The 17,393-nt window shown below is 49.2% G+C and overlaps 1 protein-coding gene across 1 annotated transcript; it reads right to left on the bottom strand.

Annotated features, from left to right (window-relative positions):
* Nucleotides 1-15,609: 15,609 nt before the first annotated feature.
* On the bottom strand, nucleotides 15,610-17,393 carry EI90DRAFT_3117254 (uncharacterized protein; the record flags this gene model as incomplete). Its single annotated transcript, XM_039062968.1, has 6 exons — nucleotides 15,610-15,848; nucleotides 15,900-15,948; nucleotides 16,027-16,314; nucleotides 16,377-16,562; nucleotides 16,619-16,873; nucleotides 16,941-17,393. The coding sequence occupies 6 exons, from the start codon at nucleotides 17,391-17,393 to the stop codon at nucleotides 15,610-15,612; spliced, it is 1,470 nt and encodes a 489-aa protein (XP_038922080.1).

Raw genomic sequence — 17,393 nt, 5'->3', positions numbered from 1 at the left:
AGAAGGACCAAAAGTCCATCGAAACCCAGTCCCCCTTGTTTGATGCAAAATTCCGCATCTCAAAAGACGCGGGAAAATACCCCGCAAATAGACCGCTCTCAACGAAGAGAACGCTAATGGCTCACATAAAAATAGCAGGCATAAAAGCCTATGCACTATTCGATAGTGGAGCCGAAACGGACGCTATATTGCCGGACTTTGTCCGCATGGTCCCCATCCCAATTCTCCAATTGGAGAACCCAGTCATCCTTCAAATGGGGACAAAAGGAACAAGATCACAGATCCTGTTCAGAACCAACGTGGACGTTGAGATCAATGGCCACGTAGAAAAACACTACTTCGATGTAATTAACATCGACAGATACGATGCCATCTTCCCCACCCCCTGGTTAAACAAAAACCAGGTAAGCTTAGACTTCCGGTCCCACAAAGTGAGAACGGTGAACAAGGGCAACATAGACACCCTTGGAATAAGCGAAGACCGTGTGACGAGATCACACGGATGGAAAACTCGAGCAAGAGCCCGAGAACAACCAAAAAAGAAGCCCCCCTGACAGGGAGGCAGGATTGAAACACACCTCAGGGTAATCAAAAGAAAATACCCTGAAGGTTGGCCCAATCCTAGTCTGGAAGGACTAGAACTTCCAGACATACCACACCTGGAAGGTCTCTCCATGAACAACCCCGAGTTCGAAATACTCAGGGAGTGGTGGAGAGAAAAATTTGAAACCGTAATGGCACCAGCACCATTAGAAATGCCTCCCTTGAGGGAGGTGAACCATCGAATCCCGTTGAAGGATCCGAACAAGAAATTTCGGGAAAACACCCCGAGATGTCCTGCAGCACTGCAGGAAGCACTAGCGACCAAAATAGATCGCTATGTAAAAGCAGGATGGTGGTATCCCGCGAACAGCGAGCGAGCATGCCCGCTACTGTGCATCCACAAAGCAGATGGATCTTTGCGCACAGTAATAGATGCGAGGAACCGTAACTCAAACACGATCCTCGACGTCACACCAATGCCAGACATGCGACTGATCCAAGAATCAGTCGCCAGAGCAACATACCGATCCAAGATCGATATGTCGGACGCGTATGAACAAATACGCGTGGATCCAGACGACGTCCATAGGACGACATTCTCTACGCCCCATGGGATGTACAACTTGAACATGATGCAGCAAGGAGACTGCAACGCTCCCTGCACCTTCCAGCGCGCACTGACCTGGGAACTACGAGGAGAAGTAGGCAGATGCCTACACGTCTGGTTCGATAGCTCGGTGGAAAACCACAATAAAGCACTATTGTGGTTATTCACTCGCCTAAAAGGGGCGAAATTCTACATAAGCCGGAAAAAATTCCAGCCATTTGCCCCAATCCTAGACATTCTAGGAAGCCATGTGGACGAACAGGGCATCCACGCTCAAGCGGATAAAATGGAAAAAATCTGCAACTGGCGAGAGCCAGTAGACCACACAGGAGTCCTAAGATTCCTGGGAATGGTAGAATATCTATCGATATTCATGCCAAACGTCAGCGGTTACACAGGACCACTGCAAACAATCTGCTCAAACAAGCAGACATTCAGGTGGACACCACTCCACCAGAAATGCTTCGACAAATTCAAACGTCTAGCATGCAGGGCTCTGATCCTGAAGCCTGTCCAGTGGAACCCACTGGAAAGCCTCTCAGAAGAAGAGAGGACCAAACTCCACGTCTGGGTCATAACAGACGCATGCTGTCAGGGTTCAGCACCCTGCCCTAGGGTGCCCCAGACTCCCCAACCAATCCCTTCCTTCCATTCCTTCATTGTTGCCTTGTTGTTGCCTTTCTGTGTTGTGTATCCGTGTGCACGGGATAGCGTGGGAACTTTCTGAGCAAGCAGCTTACCCAGAATGTTCCCACGGGTCACAGCCACAGTTCTGGGCGAGCAACTCGCCCAGAACATTCCCACGCTTACTGGGCACTGCCACCTGGATGTTCCCTCCGGGTCACACTACACAACTCTAGGAGCTGTATAGTTGTGGGCATGTGACCCATTCCTTTATATAGCAACCATGCGGGGAGATGAGACCTTTACCCTTCTTCTCATCTCATGCCCTGCATAGTGTGAGGACAGGTTAGGTGGGGGCTGAGGTCAGGGAGCCTCCGAGTCTGAGGCCGGGCCCTGACACATGCCCAGCGGGCATGGGTGCATTAATTGGACAAGGCGAAGGTGGCAGACTTGCCGCCCGGCCGCATTCATGTCCAAAAAGTTCACCAACACACAATGTAGGTACTTCGCCTACAAGCTCGAGGCACTGGGTGTCCTCGAAGCACTCATGAGATGGCAAGACGACCTCATGGGAGGCCGTGAATTCACAGTAATCACGGACCACAAAGCTTTGGAATATTTCAAAGCGAAAAACCACAACTCAGGGAGACACCTGAGATGGCAAGCCTTTTTTGCAAGCTTCAATTGCGAAATAAAATACATGGAAGGCCACAAAAACAAAGTGGCAGATGCACTCTCACGATACTACGACTTGTCAACGGACAAGGATCTGCATTTCGATGACTATGTGTCAGCGGACATCCACCTGGACAAAAATGCAGAAGACATCATCCCCGACAGAATCGAGGAATACGAAGAACTGCTACTAAGCAGTACCCTGAGTAAAAACTCAGAGAGAAAGAGACTCGCAGCGATACATGCGAGAAATACCCTAGAGGAAGCTCTAGGGGGGAGCAATAACCTAGAGGAAACTCTAGGGGGGAGTGCCCAAAATCTGGAAGAAATCATAATTCCAGAAGAGAACCTTCGAAAACAATTCGAAGAAAAAGACCTCATTGAGGCAATAAAATCTGGATACTTGAAAAGCCAGATCCACTGGGAAATCCTAGAGAACCCGGGGAATTTCAAAAACTTCTCCATAAAAGATGGGCTGATAACCCAACTTGGAGAAGGAGGAACGACCCAAATAGTAGTCCCAAAAGGGAACTACAAAAGGAAGTCCATTCGAGGAATAATCCTCGAGAACATCCACGAAACACTTGGACACCTAGGATCCAAGAAAACAGTGGAAACCCTCCGTCGACACTTCTGGTGGAAGTCAATGAGAAAGGATACCCACAAGTTCTGCAGGTCTTGCGGAACTTGTCAAACGACAAAGAAAAGCACCAGGAGAAATCCCGGAATGCTTCACCCACTCCCGACCCCGGAGACACCATGGTCATCAATAGCCATGGACTTCACAGGTCCATTCCCAACAAGCTTGGGATATGATTACCTCTGGGTAATCATTTGTAGGTTGACGTCCAACGTCCACCTAATTCCAATAAAGACAACAATGAACGCACTAGAACTAGCATTCATATTTCTTCGTGAAGTTGTAAGACTCCACGGTCTACCACACTCGATCATATCAGATCGAGACTCAAAATTCACGTCAAAATTTTGGCGCGAACTACACCGAATACTCGGTGTGCAGTTGAAATTCACAACTGCATTCCACCCACAAGGCGACAGCCAAGCGGAAAGAATGATACAAAAAGTAGTACAAATACTACGCGCGATGGTTAGACCAGACCAATGCGACTGGGCAGCGAAATTGTCGATGGCGGAATTCACAATCAATGCGAGCTCGAACACATCGACAGGATTTGCCCCGTTCGAATTAATCTACGGCCATATGCCAAAGATGTGCCTAACAGCACCACTCTCGGACTACCCAGGAGTAAATGACTTCGCTCAAAAGGCGAAGGAAAACCTCATGGCAGCACACGACACGATAATACATAATCACGCTGCTCAAACAATCCAGGCGAATAAGAAAAGACGCCCAGACCTGCCTTTGAGAAAAGGCGAGTTCACATACTTATCCACAGATAAGCTGAACCTACCCAAAGGCAGGGCAGGAAAACTAAAGCCCTTATACATAGGGCCTTATGAAATTCTGGAAACTTTCCAGAGACGTCAAACTACATCCTCAAGTTGCCACCACAACTTGAACAATGCGGAATCCACCCAAGATTCCACGTATCCCGGCTCATACCTCACGAGCCGAATGACCAGGAAATCTTCCCAAATAGGGAAGTAAACATATTCTACAATTTTGGGGAAGACCCCGATCGCGAAGCAGTAGTTCACGAAATCCTAAACCACACGTGGGTTCACAACGAACTCTGGTTTAAGGTCAAATGGGAACTAGGGGACACCACATGGGAACCCCTAGGAAATTGCAACGACCTCGTCCACCTGGACGAGTACCTCACCTTACAAAATGTAAGGGAACCAGAAAAACTCCCTATCAAAGAAGACAGGGAACTCTCGGCATCACTACACCCCCAAAAACGGAGGTGGAGGAAGTAAAGCCGAGGGACGATGGCCCACAGCCAAGAGCGTGGGAAAGTTCTGGGCAAGTAACTCGCCTGGACAGCCACACCATGTACTAGAGATCACATGGGCTAGGCGAGTAACTCACCTAGACCATGTGAACCACAGGCTCATGTGCAAAAGAACACACAACTGCGGCGAATCCCACGCATGCAAGAACGAAAACCCCTCCCACCACCATGAGTAACATAATGACGAAATGTCGTTCTCTGGGGGAGGCAACCCTCGGTTCGATCCAAACAAACCACCGGATATCAAAATACAACAACCCGGGGAGCAAGGCTCCCCAGAACAACAACAACACCAGGCACAGATAAGTGCCATGGATTACACGACGCACGCAGCACAAATGAGTGCTGCAAACCAACAACCATCCGCGTTGCTAACAGGCACCGCATACCCCCAGCCTCCCCAAAGAGGCTTCCAACCATACGTGGTGCAAACTGCACCGATGGCGCAACAAGCGCCATTCCAGGGGCAGCATTTGCTGCTGCAGCCCCAGGCATACTCCCCAGGGAACTTCCCTGGCCAGATCAACCCCTGGATTAGCCAATTCAGCCCAGGTCCAACAACACCCCAGCCAAATGCAGGCTGGGAATCAGCCATCATGTCAGCGGTAGCTGCTCAGACAGGTCAGCTCCGTGAGGAGCTGAAAGAGATGAAGTCCCTCATAGGAGGGAGACGAGGGAGCGACAGCGGCTCCTCATCCAGACCATCCAAATGGGCACGGTCTGATAACTCGAGGGTGTCAGAAGATGCCTGCGACCATTGCGCCAACTGGAGGTGCGAATACAACAGAGCACGAAGAGATGCTGAGGGCATCTTTGACTCTCTGAAAGACACAGAGAGAGAAGTCGATCTCCAAAAAAGGGAGATCGAATTACTGAAACGCGAGCTCAGAGAGGCACGCGCACTGGCAGACCTCACTGCCAAACCCATCATGATGGGGGCCTCCCAGGTCAGGGGGAGGGGATACGGTTCCGGGCCTCATGAGGCGCGACCCCACATGGGGACTAGCACATCAAGGGGTGGGGCACTGACTATCCCGCCACCCTGTGGGCAGGCGACCCTGTCCGGGTTGCATAAGGGCCCGCCCTCAGAGGGGCAAACCCATGTCAAGGGGAAAAGGGAGAGCGGTAGGCAACCGACAGCAGACCCTAAAATGGGGACCACTGCCAGAGGCGGTGGGCCGCTGAGTACCTCAGCACCCTATGGGCAAGCTACCCTGCAGGGAAGTGTCCACATGCTATATGAGACCGCCGAACTCAACGAGTTCGGCAAAGTTGAAGCTCCAGTCGACATAACAATCGACCCCAACTTCCCCATGAGGAGAATAGCAGGGTCAGAAGCGGCACATGACGCCGCATACGCTTGGTGGACAAGCATGAGTGGGAAAGAATTTGTACACTGGTACGAACAGGCCGAAGCCGCCTTCAAAAGCGGCAAGGTACACAGAATCCTTTGCGAAAAAGCGAAGGAAACCGAGAAATACTTCTTGGGACTCCCGAGTATCGCAAGACTCGCAGAGGAATATAATTCCCCAGAGAATAAGGGAAAAATCTCCTGGGAAAGTCTAGGCAAAGCTGCCTACTTAAAGTCCCAGTTCAAACCACTCAGGACTCCTGAGGAACGTGCCGCAAGAACTGCGGAACAGGAAGCGAAAGCTTCCGAATACCGGGAAAGAGACGCAAGTCTCTGTGCTGGACAACCAGCCCAACGACCACCCTTCCCCATGGGAAGAACGGTAGACCTACCATACTCTACACCTGAGCCAAGCAGCTCATGAACACAACAACCCGCTCCCACCCAAGGAGCACCCACTTCGTCGAGCCCACAGCCCGACAATGTAGCCCAGGCTACGTCATCGCATCCGACACAGCAATCGGATGTCCAGATGAACAACCCAGAGGAAAACCCTCCTCCAGGGCAATGACTCCACCCTTGAGAGAGGGGAAAGTGACATGGTAATACGCCATTGAGGCGCCCGTGAAAACACCTTCCCCCAACTCGAGGCCCCACACACAATACTGTATGCGAGGAACCGCAAGTAACAATTGCGGAAATCTCCACTCCATCGAAAGACCCACATTGTCAGGGACAGCTCCGAAAGCGGCGAGGTCCCGGGGTGCGGGACTTGGGGGACGGATAGCGGCTATGCGTAGCGGCGATCCCGTCGTGGGGTGAGCGTCCCCAACCACTTAGTCTGAAGTGGAAATGTGAGCCATCATTAAAAGGGAAGGCTACACTACTTGCCTGAAGTGGAAATGTGAGAAGAAGGCTACTTCTTCGGTTCCCACTCCAGCTGTTATTATATACATGCGGGAATGATCACGTTGTCAGAGACCGGATTTGAGACGAGGGAGTGTCTCTGTAGCGGAGGGCTTCGGCCTCAGCGACTTCTGCCAAGAGCCCTGTGCCTAGTGACACGTCCGTGCCCTAACTTACTGACTGGCAATCAGAACCTAAGGGGGGGTAACTCTAGTTGATTTTATTACTGGAGTGTAACCTATGTACAAGCGGGACATATATATGGTTACAGCGAAGACGGGTCCGCAATTGGCGGAGCCGAACGGAGCGGAGCTAACGGGGTTAAACATTAGCCGACTGAATATTACCAACGAGTCAGGTCGTGGGGTTAGCAGAAAGGCAGGCGATAACCCAGAAACGGAAAGGAGGGATAAGCCCGAAGGTGGGCTCTGCAGGGCAGGCGATTGTATTGCCCAACGGAGGCGGGGGTGCGCTAGCGGATGTCGGAGCTGTCCGGAAGTCTTCGGGGCTCCGTACTTAGGGAGGCGTAGGTAATAAATTGAAATGAGGGGGTGGTGACCATCGAGGGGTGCCGAGAGGATTGCGGAATATGGGAGCTCCGAGGTTAGTGAAGGAGGAGCGGAGTTAGACCGGAGGGAACGGAGGGACCGGAAGTCGATGGCCGGGGATGGATATGACACACGTGGGGTGTGCCACATCACCCTTGCACACAGCCACGGCTCTCTGGGTGCTTCCGCGGAAGATCCCGAGAGGGCCCGCTGTCATATCCATACAATCCTGACCTCCGCTCCAGGCTCCCGGAACTCCGAACCTGACTTCCGGAGTCCTACTTCCCTTCCATCACCTCCTCCTTGCCGACTCCCAAGAGGTCATCCCACCTCCGGCTCTGACACCACCTTCAGTCCGACTCTGGGACATTCCGGGTCCGACCCCAACCTTGACACCTTCCAGACAAGTATGCAAAACCTATGCTCCCGACTCCGGACCTCCACTCCGGAATCCCGTTCACGTCTCCGTCTCCGGAACCTCCGGTCTTAGCTCCGACCTCGGACTTTGACCCCACCTCCGCTTATACCCATTGTATTGGTTAGCTCATTCCATTTAATTACGTTTGCCAATATTCCGGAGTTTAACTTCCGAGTTCGGACTTTCCGGACTTACCTCGGACCTTGCAACTATTGCATTGTCCTATTCAATTCCGCTATTCTCCCTCATTCCTATTTGGGCTACTGCTTCCTTTCTATTCAGTCAGCTAGCCATTCCCCACTCCCAACCTCCTTCCTTCCTCCTTGGGCCTTGGCCCTTCACTCCTCCTTTGGGAAACACCATTGAGTCAAACCCTTGACCCTCGGTGTTGTTCCTCTTTCCAGCTCCCTTTGTCTCCTTTTGTCCTACCCTCGCTCCTTTTGATTCCGGACCCCTCCTTATATACAATGTACATAGTAACTTGTAACCTCAGTCCGAAATCGACATGAAGACTTTCCCTCTGCTAGATCCGAAATTAGGGACCCCTAGGACAATGTCAGGGCACATCTGCCTGACCCCGTGCCGCACCCTGCGCCGTACCGCACTACCCCATTATCACTCCCCGTCTCCCCTCCCCCATTCTCCCCCTTCTCTCTATTTCTATTTCTATTTCTATTTCCATTCTACGGTCGATTTCCCTTTCTCCATGTACTACTACATACCTGACCCCGCCCCCCTGATCGCCGCATGCGCCGTGCACACTCCCGCCTATTGAGCGGCCACCTCCGGGATCTCCTGCGGAGACACCCAGGGAGGTGCAGCTGTGTGCGGTGAAGGAGAGAACGAAGGAAGGTCAGTTGGGAGGTTCAAACGAGACCACCACCAAGCTGTTCCCTGGTTCTTTAGTTAGGATGGGGAAGTGTACTAGTGTTATTTATTGTAAATAAAGTACCAATCCGAGTGTTTTGGCTAATTCTATTTTTATGGGTTAGTTTTAAAGTTCCTGGGAATTGACTTACAGATAAACCGAGCCCTGCGGAGCTGTTTCTTTATTGAAATTTATTAATTTGTCTAGGTGTAATTCTGTGTAGCGTTGTTTAATTTGGATTTAAACTTGAATTTAATCTTCTACTTGGTGAAGTTTCAAAGATTCTATTCAGTTAATGAATTTGGATGGTGTCTGGAGTGTCCCTTGAGTTCGTTTTATTTTTGTCTTTATTTTATCGCTTGTTTTAACAGTAGCAAAATAACTGTTTTGTGTTTACACTTTGAAATCTGGAGTGTTAACCAGCTCTCCTGTTGAAATATCTACTTAATATTTCTCTCCTTAATTGCTGCCTTTTACTACAGTGGCAATCTTAACTGTATATCACTTTTTCGCACTGGAGTGACAACCAGAAATGCTTGAGAAAAATAATACTCTATTTTCTTACTTCTCTGAGGGGGGCGAAAAGTCGCAGAAAGGGTCTCCCTTTTATACTCCTTGGGTCGCCTTCCTTTTTCACGCTCTACCTTCTATTTACAGGATTTATTTACAGTGTATTTTTCTCAAACTGAATAAAAATGAAATTTTCATGCTATAGTTCTACTGTGCTTTTGCTGCGCTGAACTGCGGTTCTACTGCGGTCAGACTGCGCCTAGAATTCTTATTGTCCTCCCTCGCCTAAGCTATTTTAATGGTTAATTAGAACTTGGCTGCACTGCATTTGCTGCAGTTACCTATTTCAAATTCTATATATATACCATTAAATTTGCTATGACTCGATGACTCTGAATTCAAACTTCGCATTACTATGCGTACGGCCGTGCTGAGACCTTCAGCTGATTTATTCCATTTTTATTTAGTGACATTTAGTTAAAATGAGACTGAAATGGTAAATGAGTGAATTATTCAGGTTTGAAACTGAAAGAAAAAGTTGCTAGTAGTCAAGAATTACTCAAACGAATGTGTTATAGCTCTCCACCTCATTAGAATATCGTTCCCTAAAATTCCCGCCATGGTCCGTCGTAGTTTAGTGGTTTTCGTGAATTTTGTTCATATTCTCTGATTTCCTTTTGTATTATCACATCCTAATCCTCCATATGTATCGTTGGTTGTTATAGTAGGTTGTCCTTGAAGATATCATATTTTTATCTATTTTATTTAGGACTCTGGACCTCTTGAAGCTGTTTTCCCACGCATTTTCAGGTTTCTAACTTCATGTCCTTGTATCTCATCCATTTCTGGATGTTTTCTCACGTTCTTAGTATCATAAATTTTCATTTATTCCCACCTTTCCAATGGTACTAATATTGTGTCCTATTTCCTGGTATTCGTTGAGTTAGCAAAGATTCGCGCGCACATTTGGTAATCACGTGTGTCGTTCGTATGCGGGAGCCGTTTTCGTTTATTTGTTCGGGATTTATGATATGCGCGGGTGTTTATTTCTTTCATATGGGCTTCTGTGATTTATTTCAGATTTTTCCCTCATGATCTAAGGTTGTTTTGCACTTTCCGTGCTTTGTTTTGACCGGGCTCTTCCTTATTTGGACGGAAATTGGTCTTCGCGATCTGCTGAAGTGCGGATCTCGGTTCCGATGGCCGGTTCCCTGCGCATCGCCACCCTCACGTGTCATTACACATGATGCGGATTCCTATATTCCCATCATGGGTATAACTTCACAACGGCTGGACCGTTTGGGCTGAGAATTTGCATAACTATAGTTTCCTATTTTTCATAATTTCCGTGTAAATTTCGTTGTATGTTTTAATTATGGATCCTACGCAATCATCGTCTTGTCCCTGAGCTCGGACTTTTGATGTCGCTATTCCCATTATTGGATTTCTCATTAACGCATGATCCTTTTATTATGAAAATTTGGGAGGATTAAGAGTAGATCCTTTCCTTTCTAATGGGTTATCAAGCTTGTCTCGGTCGTTACTAGTTAATCTTCGTGCTTGCTTTTTAGACATTGTCCTCGTTTTGCAGGAGTTTTCGTCATATCTCCGTCGTTTATGGGTAGTTTCCCCTGTAATTACTCTCATTGGTTCCGTTTGGGTGACATCTACATTTCCTATTATAAACACGACTTTGACTTTTGCATTAGTTCCTGAGGAATCTTTGTTCCGTGGTACTTCCATCCTTGCTACGTGTGCGGACGTGGGAAAGTAGTTTCCGTGGAGGTTCTCTGATTATTTTTATAGTCAAATCTTGGTCGATTGTCCTAATTCTTGGTTTAATATTTGCTATAAATTCCCCCGAGAATTCCGTCTCGTTGATGGTAAGCTTGAAGTATTTTTGTTATTTTTCTTTCTTTCGATTTATCGTGTATAGTCATAATAATTCGTAAAAATTCGTAAAATTCGTTAAAATTCAGGTCCTTCTATGTTCTCATATCTACTTGTCGTATGAGGTTTTGTGATTTATCTGGCATATTTCCATAATGGGTTTCCATAGTGTGGCCGTTATTTCTCCTACAGCGGAGATGATGTGGCTTCCTCCACGTGACCCTGGCCGCATGTATATAATAGTGCCTGGGGTGGGAACAGAAGAAGCAGCCTTCTTCTCAACTTCCCACTTCAGGTAAGTACTGTAGCTTTTCCCTTTTAATGATAATCTCAACTTCCCACTTCAGCTTAAGTGGTCAGGGACGCTCACCCCGTGACGGGATCGCCGCTACGCACAGCTGCTACTCGTCCCACCGAGTCCTGCGTGCAGGGACCTCGCCGCTTTCGGAGCTGTCCCTGACAGCAGAAGAAGGCTTCAACCTCATCTCCCCTGCCTCCCCCGCCATGGTGACCGAAGAGCAGTACGATGAACTGCTGTCCTGATTCCACGAGCTCCAGGCCATCGTAGAAAGCCAAGCTCAGAACCAACCCCCAGCCGTGCCTGCACCGGCGCCGGTCCCTGCACCAACACCAGCACCCGCCCCTAGACCCAAACCGCCTAAAGTCGCCCCCCCCCACTGCCTTCTCCAGAGCAGCTGAAGACCTTGACCGCTTCAAGGCCGAATGCGGGATATATTTCCACGTCTGAGCAGCAGAATTCCCCAACCCCCTCTCCCAGATCCTCTTTGTCCTGTCCTATATGAAGGGAGGGACTGCAGGGGCGTGGGCCAGCACTTTGTTAGAACCGGGCAGATTCGGACGACTCCGGAGTGGAATTGGAGACTTAGTGTGGAAGGACCTCAGCCTCAGCAACTCAGGCGGAGCGCTGTGCCATTGCTGGTTGTCCTAGGGGTCCCTAATTTTGGATCTAGCAGAGGGAAAGTCTCTTGTGGGGAATTCAGGTCAATTTCGGACTGAGGTTACAAGTTACTATGTACATTGTATATAAGGAGGGGTCCGGAATCAAAAGGAGCGAGGGTAGGATGAAAGGAGACAAAGGGAGCTGGAAAGAGGAACAACACCGAGGGTCAAGGGTTTGACTCAATGGTGTTTCCCAAAGGAGGAGTGAAGGGCCAAGGCCCAAGGAGGAAGGAAGGAGGATGGGAGTGGGGAATGGCTGACTGACTGAATAGAAAGGAAGCAACAGCCCAAATAGGAATGAGGGAGAATAGCAGAATTGAATGGAGCAATGCAATAGTTGCAAGGTCCAAAGTAAGTCCGGAAAGTCCGAACTCAGAAGTTAAACTCCAGAATATTGGCAAAGGCAATTAAATGGAATGAGCTAACCAATACAATGGGTATAAGCGGAGGTGGAGTCAAAGTCTGAGGTTGGAGCTAAGACTGGAGGTTCCGGAGACAGAGATGCAAACGGGATTCCGGAGTGGAGGTCCGGAGTCGGGAGCATAGGTGTTGCATACTCATCTGGAAGGTGTTGAGGTTGGGGTTGGACCTGGAATGTTCTGGAGTTGGACCGAAGGTGGTGTCAGAGCCGGAGGTGGGATAACCTCTTGGAAGTTGGCAAGGAGAAGGTGATGGAAGGGAAGTAGGACTCCGGAAGTCAGGTTTGGAGTTCCGGAGCCTGGAGCAGAGGTCAGGATTGTATGGATATGACAAAGGGGGTCGGAATTGGAACAAAGGCATCCGAATGGAGACAAGGGGATGATGGAAGCAGAGCGGTAAAGGTCATGGGTTAGACTCTGTGGTACATCCGAAAGGAGGTAGGGAGGGCAAATGTTAGAACCGGGCAGGAACAGACGACTCCAGAGTGGAATCGGAGACTTAGCGTGGAGGGACCTTGGCCTCAGCAACTCAAGCGGAGCGCTGTGCCATTGCTGTTTGTCCATTTGGTCCTTAATTTCACAGTAGGTGAGCAGGAAGTCTTAGGGGGCATTTCAGGTCGATTTTGGACTGAACCAAAATGAGTATGTACAAGCGCCGATATATATAATGGAGGGGGCAAAAGCACAAGGAAACAAAGGGGAACCGAATCGGAACGAAGACGTCCGAACGGGAACAAAGGGTAGAAGAAGCGGAACGGTACCGAAGGTCATAAGGCAGGACCTGTGATACGTCCGAAAGGAGGTAGGGAGGGCAAGGCCCAGAGGGGCAGGAGGATGAGGAGAAGTGGGGATGATGACTAACTGGCTAGAATGGAAGGAAGCAGTAGTCCAAATAGGGATGAGGGGTAAACGCGAGAAATACATTACAGGCAGCGAAAGTGCCGAAGGCAATCCGCGAAGCTCGGAGGTTGCAGAGCTTACAGAGGTTACGGAGGTGGGGTTGAAAGTCTGAGGGATATTGGCAATGGTGTTTACGTAGTATAAGGTCACCAATGCAATGGACTAAGACCGAGGTGGAGTCAAAGTCCGAGGTCGGGACTATGACGGAGGCTCGGAGCGAAGGTACGAGCGGTGTCTGAGTAGGAAGTACGGGAGGCGGCAGAAGGTCGTATCTTGGCGGAAGGGTGGTGGAGGAGTACCAGAGGGAGGAGAGAGGGGAAAGGTAAGGGAGATGGAGTGGCGGAAAGGAGAGTAGTCAGGTCCGAAGGTGAGTATCGGAGTGGACAGGGGAAGCGTAGGAGGGTGAAGAAGTAGTAGGAGGGTGGCGAGAGGGGTGGTGTTCGGTCCGAGGTGAGTATTGGAACGGACAGAGATAGGGTCGGAGAGGTAAGGAGGAGTAGAGGTGGCGTGGGGGGGTAAAAGGAGGTGTGTTGCCAGGACCGAAGGTGAGTATTGGAATGGCAGTGGTAGGTTATGACTCTGGAGGTGAAGAGGGTGGAGGTCCGGAAGTCGGGTCGGGGTCGGGTATGCACGGATATGACAGTGAAGCCCAGAGGGGCAGGAGGATGAGGTGAAGTGGGGTTGATGACTACATAACTGGCTAAAATGGAAGGAAGCAGTAGTCCAAATAGGGATGAGGGGAAAGTGCAAAGGATACAGTACAAGCAGTGAGAGTGCTGAGGGCATTCTGAGGTAGCGGAGCTTACAGAGGTTATGGAGTCCAAGTTGGAAGTCTGAGAAATATTGGCAATGGAGTTTACATGAAGTGAGGTCACCAATACAATGGACTTAAGCTGAGGTGGAGTCAAAGTCTGAGGTCGGAACCATGACAAGATCTCAGAGCAAAGGTATGAGTGGTGTCCAAGTACAGGGTACAGGACTGTGGTGGAAGGTCATAACTTTGGTGGAGGTTGGCAGAAGAGGGGCGGAGGAGAGGAGTAAGAGGAGTAAGAGGAGTGATGTCAGGTCCGAAGGTGGATATCAGAGTGGATGGGGATAAGGTAGGAGAGGGACGGAAGGTGAGGAGAGGAGTGGCATCATGTCCGAAGGCAGGTATCGGAGCGGATGGGGGTAAGGTAGGACTCTGGAGGTGGTGGAGAGGGTCCGGAAGTTGGATTGGGATCAGGTATGTATGGATATGACACACTGCATGCTTCGTGCGCCGCATGATCTGGCCCCAGATCCTGCCCTCATGTGACTTCCAGGTATCCCCAGAAGTTTTCGCCATATTGGGGCCACTGTGGGAAAGTGAGAAGTTAACCTTCTTCTCACTTTCCTACCCACAGTATAGTTATGCCCTGAGATGGGCTGTGTTTACAGGTTAGGCTGTGGGCCATAGAGAGGGGTCATGGGGACCCGGGGTTCATCCCCTGACACACCACTCCCTTCAACATTACTATACCCTGTCCCAGTTCCCTCCACTGTTCCACTCCACTTCCACTTCCACTGCCCCTGCTCTGGACTAGTCCTTGACACTGGCACCCTTTGCCATCTCCACCCCAGATGCTTGGACCTGAGCCAGAACCTTCTATCCATTTCATTTATTGGAGTCACCCAATATTCCTTGGATGTGTAACTCCAGTTTCAGAGCTATGTATCTGCATCCCCAGCGACTCTACCCTTCACTTCTTGATTAGTCATCTTCTGTTTCTCTCATGACTGATGTCTTCTTTCAATTCAGTTGGCTAACCTTGGTTACCCATTTCTTGTTCCCATTCATTCCTTGGCCTTCTTCTCTGCCCTCCTTGACCTGACACCTGGGTTCCCTGTTCAGGTTATCCCTTGGCACCTTTCAGAACCTTTCAGTACCTTTTGGACTTTGTGTAAAGTCCTCTATATATACCTGTAGTTCAGAAACCATTGTACCTTAGTGTTAGACACTGGTCCAGGGTTGGCACCGAAGGTCACCATTGCAGGCCGCTATAGGCTGCGATGGCCATGATGCTGTGAACAAGGCCCGAGGGTAGGGCATTTGGCCTCAGCGACTTTAAAGGAGCACTGTGCCCCCTAGCTGTCTCTTGGCCCTCATTTCAGACTCACTGGGGTTGCCTTGCTGGGGTCAGGACTTGGGGGTCATGGTCAAATCGATATCAGAGCTAAAGTACTATAATGTATCATACAGGATATATATAGGAAGAGGAAATAGGCTTCTTCTCACTTTCACACTTCAGACTAAGTGGTTGGGGACACTCACCCCACAACAGGACCACCACTATGCACAGCCATTTCTCGTCCCACCAAGTCCCCAGCACCAGGACTTTGCTGCTTTCAGAGCTGTCCCTGACAAGATGTTACACATAGAGACTAACATTACATGCAGACAAAGAATTTGAGGAGTTGTACATTGACAGTACCTATTCATCACCATGTGTAGTGCTGTTGCCTCCATGACTTCCACGACCTCTGCGACTGCTGCTACCCTGGGCTCCACCTCTCTGGCCTCTCCTTCCACGACTAACTTCTCGAGAACTGTCATTCCCAGAAGTGTCACCTGTGTGGGCCCGGCCTCTGCGCCCATACCTTGTCTCCCTCCCCTCATCCAGGCTGACTGGGGTAGCCACCACTTCAGTCTGTACATCTGGTTCTGGACCTTCTGCAAAATTGTCAGTACCAAAATATATAAGGGAAAATTGGCTGAACACACGAGGCATTTCAGAGGAAACATTAACATTGAGTGACACTGGATCTGCTTCCTATGGTAAATTTTTAGTACTCACACAGTGTGGAACTCTAGCCTGCATCAATTCCTGCAAATCTGATGGAAGGCTCACATTACTGCCACTATGCTCCATTTCTTCAAGAAGAGCACTCAGGCCCAAAGAAAGACTTCCAGCTCGTCCTGATGCATGTGCATCTCCTGCTCCTGCAGGAGGACCAAACAACAAATGCTTGTACCAATCCATGGTCTTATGCATTGGTTGGACTGTGGTCGTTTTCTCTCGGTGAAGTAGGGTAAGGATAAAATGGTAGAAGTTGAGAAGGATATCAACATAGTTGGTGGCACTGGGCTTGCCAGAACCAGAAACCATCTCAGTGTCACCAGACAAAATGAAATAAACCTGTTGTTTAGATATAATTGGTCAGCACAAGATTCTCAAGCAGAATTCTACTTATGGCATACCAGCATTGAAACAATGGCCAAAGTGCCAGGGGTTATTTCAGTTACCTCATACATGCTCCCTAGTGCCCTTTGTGATGCATATAATTTTGCAGGCTCCCAATTCTCAAGCTCAGGGGATCCTGGAAAGGGGATGGAAGAAACAGGGCCATTGAGTGCAGAAGGACCAAAAATAATGACAATTATCCCCTTGTTGTAGCACTGTGAGTAGAATAATATGTATAACCCACAAGTGAAATACTTACAGCTGCAAGGACCTGTGAGCAAAACACATGTTGATGATGAGATCGGTCATTGTCTGGGAACAAGAACAAAGGCAAGTGGTTGAAGGGGTTGGTAGAATCAGGGATTACTCCCAAATATTCTTGAAGTTGTTCCACAGTTGGGCCATGACCCAACTTCAGCACTGGTATGCTTAGGTCCATGCCAAACAGTTGAAAACTTGATTGCCGCAAGCGGCTCATCATTTGCCGCCTTCGTGCCCCAACAGCTGAAACAAACTAGTTGTACCAGACATGCCTAATTAGTGAAAGCCACAAGGAGAATCACTAGCACATGAGTACATACCTTTGCTGACCAAGGCATAGCTCCAGAATGAGTGTGGAGCTCATTTGTTAAGATAGGATATTTCATTGTGAGAATTTTGTGGACACAGAATTGATTGAAATTTTCAACAGATGAAAACATTTCTGTTGGTGCCCATGAGTGGAAATCACTGCTGAGTTCCACCAGAAGGGAAGCTTTCGATAAAAAAGGAGAATGGAAAATGGCATAAAGGGCTGCATATTTTGTGATCGAAGTCTCAATGCTTTTGACAGTAGAGGCATCACCAGGGGTAGGGTCATCACTATCAGTGCCATTGTTGTTGGTGTCTCCAGCAACTTCGCTGTCATCAGCTTCACCATGCACATCAGTGTTGATGGGCAGATCAGACACAGTAGGTGGTTGCACTGGTGTAGAACTAGATGGTGCCTGGAAGCCACGGGATCGGAAGGCAGTAGAGCTTGGTGAGGCAGACAT

This window comes from Cantharellus anzutake (assembly GCF_015039405.1).
Source record: "Cantharellus anzutake strain C23 chromosome Unknown EI90scaffold_5, whole genome shotgun sequence".
In the NCBI taxonomy this organism is placed as follows: Eukaryota; Fungi; Basidiomycota; class Agaricomycetes; order Cantharellales; family Hydnaceae; genus Cantharellus; species Cantharellus anzutake.
This window is presented reverse-complemented; position numbering and strand designations above follow the sequence as displayed.